Below are 10,149 nucleotides of genomic sequence, written 5' to 3'. Positions count from 1 at the left end.
AGAACCCAAGTGCAGTTTATTTACAGTGTGATCAAACATCCAAACAATAATCCGAGACTTGACTTGACATGAACAGACTTGACGTGGCATGAACAGACTAGACTCACCAACAGCGGGATAAATACATTCAATACACGACGACAGACAATGGCAACATGATGGCTACTTATAGGAAACAAGAGGGTCACATGACAAAAATAAACCAATGGGAAACAAGACACATGACTAAGACAACCAATCAGAACATGACACATACACAAGGCAGAGACACATGAGGGCAAGGGAAGCATGACACAAACAGCATAAAACAATTACAAAATAAAAGACATGGAAACATGAACAAGACAAAACCCAAACACCACATTACAGATTTATGCACCAAAACAAGACAACATGGAGACAAGAGAGTGTGATGTAAAGTCCTTGTTGAATTTGCTGTATAAAAATATGACACACAATAAAGATATTCTTCTAAGATCATATGTAAGATATTAAGCCTAAAAATTGACATTTCTAAACTTGATTCTGGCATTTGATTAATGACATTATTATTATTATTATTATTATGAAATGTACACTTGAAATGTATACTATTTCAAATAAATGCTGTTTGTGATGAGTGGGGCAGGGCCGAGTGCAGTGGGAATGGCGCCGACTCCTCCGCTCCCTCTTGGACGGCAGCCACCCCTTCTCGGCCTAGGAGTGCGGCAGCGAGCCCTCCGTCCAACCTCGTCTTCCATCGTTCCAGCACCACCACCTCGGGCAGCCACCGGTGGTCTCCGCTTCTTCCTGCTGCCCGATCTCCTCAGCACCGCGATCCCCCTCAGCAGCAAGGGCTCTCTGACAGCGTGTCCCTCCTTCCTCCCGGGTTTCGGCACCAATGTAACAAAGTTCGTAGTCACGGGAAGAAGGAGGTGGGAACCGGTGAACATTTAAACATAATTTAATAACAAAATAAACAAAACTGAAAATAGCGCGACAGCCCCTCACGGACGACTGCCGCACGCAAACAGAACCAAAACAACAAATAGTCATAGGCCTGGTCCTCTCTCGTCCAACACTGTTGTCACTCCTCTTTTTATCCTTCTGGAGCTCCTCCGTGGGACTCGAGACCGGTGAGTGGCACAGGTGTCGCTCATTATCATTAACTCCACCGGCCTCGCTCCGTTCCACGGCTCTCGGCCCCACCCCACTCGTCACATGTTTAAAAAAATAATATTGATGCTTAAATCCAAAGAATCGATTAGTCTTGCCTGTTTTCAGTTAATGAACGGAACATTGTAGCAAGCCTCCCATCCAATAAATCACAATAAACTTGTGCTTTGTTACGTTTGTTATCAAACAGAGTCACAGATTTCAAATTCTATTTTAAATTCTATTTACATTCTGAATAAAAATAGAATAAATTCTATTCTATTCTATTTTTGATCAAATTCTATTTGATTTCAAAGTCTATTTTATTACAATAATCAAACTATCCAAATACCATTTTGGCACTGTTTAATGTTGAGTGATAAATCACTGTAGAGCTTCAGTTCAAGAGAAACGGCAGTGCAAAACACACCTGAACTGATTGTCTCCTCCGCTTTAATACCAGTTACAGCATGAAATAAACATGAATGAACATCCGAAGGTTTGTTAAAAGAAAGAGTACAATGATACTGTATATCTGTATAATGTCTCATGTAATCACTGAATCAGTGGTTTAACCACTGATGCACCATCTAAACAAACATCCTTATAACAGCTTGTAAACAATGTCACAATTACCTCAGGAAAAAAAAAAACATATTCAGTGACCATAAATTAAGGTGGCCAGACGTGCCACTTCCCGGGGACACATTCGGCACAGGATTTCTAAATTGCCTAAAATAACCAGGTGTAGGTTGTTTGCGACTGGATCTAAAATCTCTAAACAGCACACTGCCCATTTCTGAGTTACCAGAACCCCACAAAAAAATCTGAACATAGCCTAAGAGTGTATGTGTGTAATGCCTCCAGCATTAGCTCCAGTGAGGCAGCGGTGTTTTGAGTTCAGAGGGATTTTTGACCCAGCTGAGTATAGTCTTGTGACCCAAATCTGAGCATGTGAAAAGCCAAACGGGAGTCAGACCTCATAGGTTGAAGCATGTTTGCTTTACATTTTAATGTTAGGTGATTTGATTTAGGCTAATTGTCATTAGAAAGCTTACATAGAAGTGATTCCTCATAGAAAGAGATCTGTCATTTTAGATCTAGAGATGAAAATACTGAACGTGAGCATTAACCTACATCCCTAATTCACATGTAAAGCCTTTAGCCTCTGTCCAAACAGTCCCATTCACCTTCATGTAGATCCTTCCAGTCAGTTTACAGATCTGTGCTGTTGTTTACATTTCACTTCCTGGTGGTCATGTGACCCACCCACAGCCCAGGCCATCCTGTCCAACTTGTCAGTCATCTGCCATTGCTGCAGCGACAATGGGTGGGGCAAAACAGCCACTCCCAACCAGTAAAGAGAGCAAAAATCTTTTCCTGCTCAGTAGAAGCGGTGCTAAAATTGACACTCAAGACTGATAAATGTGTTTTGCTCCACTTCAGTGTAATAGATATGATGCTGACGCTCACTCTAGACTCACTGACATCATTCTCAGTCTGCATTCACAAAACTGCCATTAATACTCATTTAGGCAAACAAATACTAGCAGAAATCAGCTTACGAGGACACTCAGAACAAAACAAAATAACTGAAACAACCTGATTAGCCAGTAAAATGAACTAATTACTTACAATTATCTAACAGAACATTTAAAAACATATTTTTGTATTTTAGGTCATAGTCAAGAATGAGTGGTTCAGAACTCACTAAGGATGGGTGATATCTTATCGTTTGCGATATACCAGTAAAAATTCTCCCCACGATAAGAATTAGTCTTCCCGTGATAATAACGATAAAGTCTAGTTGTTGACATTTCTGTGTGCGACGACTGTGTGGAGTGACGTGAAGGAAGGCAGACGCGAAATTGAGCAGCTCCTTCTACAATCTGGAACAGGTTTGGATAGGGCTGTACAGTGCTACAAAAATCGGTCTGAGCCTTGAGTAAATGTACTACAGTAGCACGTGTGCGATACAGTTTTACATGTGTATGAGTCGTTTACAAACCTGTTGTCCAACAAAGATATTATTTACTGACGTGCTTTTTCTCCGTATTAACTTCATAACATAGTCGAGTGTTTGAAATAACTTATTTTTGTGATCAGACATGGTTTCGTATCACAGAATAAGGCAGAAATCATACTATTTTATAGCATTATATACAGTGATAAAGGCTATGTCGATTAGCATTGCATTATAAATATACTTTATCCTTATAAAAATACCCAAGATTGCTTGAAGAACACAGATACCATATATTTTGTGCAATTGCATGTTTATTGTCTTCAGGTTTCTCTATCTGCGTTTTATTCAGCTACAGCTATCACTGGATACCTCTGTCCATATTAGGGGTTTCCTGGGGATTACTTCTATGCATATGTGGAGTTTCTGCACAAGGGCTCTAAAGAAACAGGATTCCCTAAATTATCGTCATTGATATCGTTATCGCAACAAATATCAGAAATTATCGTGATACATTTTTAAGCCCATATCGCCCATCCCTAGAACTCACAGGGCCTTAAAACCTTGTAAGCTGCCTAACTAGAATGTGCTTTTAAGCATCACACCTATGATGCTCAAAATTGCTGTGTTTTTAAGTTTTAAGGCTCAGCCATAGACAAACAAATGCCAGTACATACAGACACAAACCTAAAAGAAACTCTATCTGAAGCTGTTAGCAACGGCGTATTAAGGCCACACTTTCCTTAAGCACATTTAGTTACTGAATCAGGGCTATAAAATAGTAGAGATCGACCGATATATCGATTTACCGATATTTTCCGATATTTAAGCATTTTACGATAAACGGATATCGGTTTTGTAATATTGGATTCACCGATAAACGCCGCCATCTTGTGGATGTTTTGAGAATTGCGCGCAGGATCACCATTGCAGCGCGTCCGGAGTCACGTAGGCTAAGATAATCCGTCAAGTCCTCTCCCAATAAAGACGTAACTTTGCATTAATTAAATAATACAGCCATGAATGAGTGCATGTTGGAAATAAAAGCGCTGAATTTAATTCTCTGTCTGTTGTATATTTGCTCATCATTAGTCTCGTGAAGCCGCTTTCATATTGCTGTTCACTCACTGGGTTGATGTGGTTGATGCTCAGTGCTTGCTCCAGCACGGCCACCGCATGTAACTTTTAACAAGATTCACTTGTTTAAAACACCCTAAATTGTATTAACATTTACTATATAACCATTATTTCGCTAATACACATCAAAATAGATACAACTCTACGGAAATTAATTATTTATTATCTCCAGGAGCAATCGCAGTTTGAGTATAGTTCTGTGTAAATGCATATATAGACTGCGCTGTCAGCAGGCATTTCATAATCCTGAACGACAAAACCATTATTAGTAATTCTGATATAACATGCCAGTTGAGAAATGCAATAAAATACGATGTTTTGTTTGTTATATTTCAATATTCCAGAGAATATTATTCAGTGAATTAACATTATCCAGTGAATTATTCTTCACTCTTTAGCCTATTAAACATCTTATAAACCTACTAAAACTGTAGTTTAAAATGAAGTTGATATGACTCCTTTCCTTTATTTATTTTCTCCATTTGAAAACATTAGACCTTCTACATTTATTTTGCTTATTGTTAATATTAGTGTTGCTGCTGATGCTTTAAATAAAAAGTTTTTTTATTGTTGTAATGTGAAGATTAAATTTAACATGAAAGACTGCTAATTTTCAACACTTTTTTTAAGATGACTGAAAGGAGGAAAAACCAAAGTGAAGTATGGACTTACTTCACTCAGTCATTTATTTACTTTATAACAGTAAATAAATATCAGTTCTGCATATCAGTTATCGGGCACATAAACATGCAAATAAATTGGTATCGGTATCGGTTATAAAATATCAGTATCAGTCGATCACTATAAAATAGGTTGTCCTGAATTCTCACTAAGACATTTTGGATTGCTTGTATTTTGGTTTTCATGAAGACTAAAATTTCAATGATTGTATGAGGGAAAATATGTTTCTTTAGAGTTTCACCCTTTTTTTGCAGTTTCACATAGTGACAAATAAATTTAAAAGATATATTCCATGTAATCTGTCAAAATAATATGTTATATTTATTTAATTGTGTATATACATATAAACGACATAATATTCTATTACATATAAAAACAGTAGCGTTCGCACATCATTAACCCTGCATTGCTATGTCGTCATCTGATGATACACACCAGTTCTGAAACACTTTTGCAAAATACAAAACACAGACACATTGATCACTTAATAGGCCGGGTGTTAGCTTAGCACCCCTGAGAGCAATACCCCAGAGTGTTTTATATCAGCCTTTTTAATCTTTCCTATCCTGACCTCCCACGTACCGCCTCCTTTCCTTCGTCTCTTGCGGCTCCGCTGTCCCTCCTCTTCCTCCGCGATGGTGGAGAGAGATGGGATAGCTGACCTGCAGGCCCCCCTCCTCATCCTGAGGGGGGCCGGCATCCTCCCCTCTTCTCCTGTGCTTTTTTCTCTCAGTACCCAGCGCTGCTAACAGCTAGCACCCCACACATTTCCTCTGAATGATCTCAGATGATACAGCACACAGTAGGAAGAGTAACAGACACAGTAAGAAGACACAGTAGGAGCTGGAAGACGCGGCAAGACCGATTGAAAGGAAAGAGAGATGAGTCAAAACTCCTTCCAGTCCAGCCTGGCTTACTGACGTTCTTGTAATCCACAAAAGCGGCTGGCTCTCTTCTTCCTTAAGCCTAAGAGACACGGCTGCTCTAGTTGCTGATGCTGCCACTGTCTCTCTCCAGGTCTGTCTTACTCTCTCTCTCTCTCTCTCTCTCAGGCCTTTATAGAGAAAGTACCACAGACTGACAAATGCACTGAAACATTGCCTCACACACGCACAGTTCTCTGTTTCCTACTGAAATATTCAGTATGAAGACCAGCAAGGTGAGCCAGCGGATTAACAGACACCATGACAGTTACAGGACACAGAATGGTAGGATAAAGTGGACTGGAAAGAGATTAATTATTGCCCATCCAATGTAAAGAGCACTTATTCTCTCTGCTAAAAGGTGCAGTCACATTAACAACATTTTTGCAGGATTTCAAAAACAAAAACTGACCAAAAACTTGAATACGCTGTGAAATCGGCATGAAAAATCTTTCGCCCGCACATGAAATTCCACATTGTGCAGATTCCTATATTGAAATGACTGGATTTCACCCATGAAAATTCACCAAACAATGCAATGCTACATGTGATCGCACATGAAGACGGTCATCCCAAATTTTAAATCTGTTTAAACACTGACTGTAGCTACAATATGCTCAAAAAAACAAATACACAGGCTAGGGATGGGTCGGAACGATCGCCTAGTCATTCAACAGCATTTGAACATCAAAAGAGCTCAAACTGAATGTGATGAGTCAAAAGGAATGGGTACAACAACATCTTTCCATTGTGTTGTATTTGCTGGCCATGTGCAAAAACAAACAGCCTGATTCAAAAACAAATGAATAATGAGCCAGTTCTTTTAATGAACTGGAAAAAAAAGTTTGTGTTTGGAATCAGTCTAATGAGATACTGAATAGCAGTTATCGCCTGTGTCCCACTGTCAGCGGATAAGAGTGTGTGTGTGTGTGTGTGTTTATGAATGAGAAACAGCTGATAGTCAGTTTACAGCCAACGGGTGAATGACACGTAAAGATCAACTTATGACCTACTGCAAACTGAAAAGCATAGCATATGACTCTAGCTCACAAACACAAAACTGATGCAGTAATGAAATACTGTAATTTGATCCCCTTTTACATGGAATGCACAGTCGACTAAAACCACTATAACCAACAAATGATTGCAACTGTAAATCCTCCTTCTTTAATCCACTATACCACCAATATAAATGTAAATCCAACACAGAATTATTCCCACATATTCTGTTAACAACTCATAGTGTGAGACTAAATCTAATATATGGTATCTTTAACATAGTTGTATATGAGACTATTAACATGCACTGTAGCCTTAAACTTTGATGCATGTTGCATGAATAAGCCAATACCTGATAATCGTATGTGTACTAAATCCATAAAACTGCATAAGCAAACAGATTCTTGTAATGATAACCATCTGTCTTTATTGGTAAACATTAAACAGACTATTCAAATGCTGAAAGTCAGGTTAGCAGCTTGTTTAAAAATCATCCGCGGTTGACTAGGCCTATATGAATTGCATGCATTTCAGAATGTGACATCTGATAACACTGAAAATGCATTTATACACATGTGCATAAAATGCATTTATACATGTTTTTTTTTTTTTTACATTGTTTATTGCTGAGCACAAATAAACACAAAAATTTGCATTTAGCACTCATAAATGGAAAGGTCGGATTCATTTAGATAACTCATTCAAATATACAAGAAGAAGGGGATACGATTAGTATAGCTACAATGAAGCCGTCATCAGGGCTTCTCATAAACCAGCTTCAGTCAAATACAAAAACAATTGCTTTGCTCCATTCAATAATGCTCGACTACACAATATTTACAAGACATTTACTAAAACCATATGAAAAAAATAACTTTGTAGTATGCATGGTGCATTACACCATGTTTAATAAATAATTTGCCCCCCAAAAATAAAATTAGCTGAAAATTTACTCATCCTCAGGCCTTTCAAGATGTAGAGGAGTTTGTTTCTTCACAGGAACAGATTTGGAGAAATGTAGCATTACATCACTTGCTCACCAATAGATCCTCTGCAGTGAATGGGTGCCGTCAGAATGAGAGTCCAAACAGCTGATAAAAACATAACAATAATCCACACTACCCCAATCCATCAGTTAACATCTTGTGAAGCAAAAAGCTGCGTGTTTGTAATAGAAACAAGTTCACCATTATGATGTTAACTTTGAATCATCACTTCTGGCCATAAGATGCAATATTATAGATAGAGGACTTGTATTTTAGCCGGAAGTAATGATTTGAAGTTAAAACTAAAGCTTTTCACTTCAAAAGATGTTAACTGATGGACTGAAATAATTTTTTATGTATTATTGTGATGTTTTTATCAGTTGTCAATCTGACGGCACCCATTCACTGCAGAGGATCCACTGGTGAGCAAGTGATCAGCTCCGATGAAGAAACAAACTTTTTTGCCTGAGTGTGGGTAAAGTTTTATCTAAATACATTTTTTGGGTGAACTATTCCTTTAATGCTTATACTAATCAGCAAAGAAAATATGTTTTGAGTTGATGCTGATAATAATCAAATATAGCCTAATCAAAATAATCAATCATCTTCAAATTTATAACAGTGATCAATATTTATATATCTGTATATCAATACATAGCAAAAACACACACTATCATGATCATGCACCTACTCTCCATCTATATCTTATTTTTCTCAATTCATGAGAGAGTAGACACAGGAATCTGATCTTTGCCCCTCCAGGCCCAAGAAAGACAGTAACCTTACACTTTAACCAGTAACACTGTTGATGTCTGTGCCTAGCTAGAATCCACCGACAAAGCTACTGGTAGATTTTGTAACCACAAAGGCTAAGTAATATATCTGTTAATCGTCAAAATAGACTTATATAAGACTGACTTTGGACCAGTGGACTAAACCAATGCACTGCAGACACAAAAACTTGTCAGAAAACTAGTCATTTTTATCATATTTTCCTTCCTTTTCTCGCAGGTTTGCCATTTGTCAAATTGCTAATTTTTTTTTTTTTAAAGTGATATAGGTTGTATCAGACATTTTTAATCACCAGGATTAAGATAAATAAGACAATTTGTTAGTGTATAATAAGAGGGATATGAAGATGCCGTGGGCGGGGTAATCTACATTTAAAGACAAGGTAAATAACTCACCAGAATATTTATCAAACAAATGAAGACAGGATGACTGCACCAGACTTTTTACAGAGCTAGTTTCGCGATATTTACATGACTGTACAAATAAAACAACAGCACAAGTAACATACAACAGATATAAAACTTATCATTACATTAGATCATGCAGAACGCGCGCGCGCACGTAACAGGTGCTCTGCTCAAAACTAATTAAACAGCACCAAAACCATATCAAAATATAAACCAATGATTTGATTTTCTTCGTAATAACTGATGTAAACACCCGCTGGCAGTGCTCTGGTTCAGCGTTTAGCCTGATTTAATCCCTTTCCTCTGACCGGCTCGCGCTGCTTGAGGTAAAAGGGTTTTATTTCGTGACAAGTATAACCAACCAGCTTTAAAAACAGACAAGGGTTTGGTACACTCGTCTGGAAGCGGGACAGTACTTTTGGACAAACTGTACGTTAAATAAACAAACTCTCACCTTGGCTGGAGCTCTGACAGACGTCGCTTCCATCCCGCTCCGCCATTTCACCGACGTCACATGAGAGGATTAGAGCGTGCGTTTAGTACAAAAGCGTTACGCGCCTCTAGCGGACAGGTGCAGAATAACAGATAAACACAGACAGACCTGTCCTAGGTGGTTTCTAATAATGTCCAATTTCAGTGATTATTGTTAATTAAATTTTTAGTTTTAAGTATTTAATATATCTGTCTGTTTAAATGCATATATATGTTTATATAGGCCTAATATTGTATGTTAACATAGAGAATTCGTTTTCTTTTTTCTTTTTAAATGTTAATTGAATTGAATTTTTGATTATTTATATAATTTTGTATTTTATTAATTATTGTATTTTATTATTTAGATTAATTTGTATAAAATATGCATGTATTATTATTTTAAGTACAATATTCAGATATTTTCAATAATCATTCAATCAATTTATTATTTTAATTACTTTAGAATATAACAATTATTATAAATATTTTAGCATTTTAATAATTAATAATACACTTAATGTTTTAAAGACAAATTGTGTCATGCACTTACAACATTGTGTTGCCATCTAGTGGTAATGTATTTTCATGTTATGTTAATTCATGGCCCCTCACTATAAAGCTAGCCTTTTAAGTAGTCTACACACTGTTTTACC

The 10,149-nt window shown here is 37.3% G+C and overlaps 1 protein-coding gene across 7 annotated transcripts in view; it reads right to left on the bottom strand.

Moving 5' to 3' along the window:
- LOC107754901 (ensconsin-like) overlaps positions 1-9,541 on the bottom strand; it is a 42,283-nt gene extending 32,742 nt beyond the window's left edge. Inside the window, exon 1 of one of the 7 annotated variants that reach the window (XM_016571525.1) lies at positions 9,477-9,541. In XM_016571525.1, the coding sequence (XP_016427011.1) occupies positions 9,477-9,522 (46 nt within the window). In that variant the 5' untranslated portion in view covers positions 9,523-9,541. Of the gene's footprint in view, positions 1-5,497; positions 5,747-9,476 lie in introns of those variants that run through there. The other 6 variants (XM_016571522.1, XM_016571523.1, XM_016571521.1 and 3 more) reach the window with 6 other exon arrangements.
- Between the last annotated feature and the right edge of the window lie 608 nt (positions 9,542-10,149).

The sequence above is a fragment of the Sinocyclocheilus rhinocerous genome, unplaced genomic scaffold, assembly GCF_001515625.1.
Source record: "Sinocyclocheilus rhinocerous isolate Xijiao unplaced genomic scaffold, SAMN03320098_v1.1 scaffold2788, whole genome shotgun sequence".
Classification (NCBI taxonomy): Eukaryota; Metazoa; Chordata; class Actinopteri; order Cypriniformes; family Cyprinidae; genus Sinocyclocheilus; species Sinocyclocheilus rhinocerous.
This window is presented reverse-complemented; position numbering and strand designations above follow the sequence as displayed.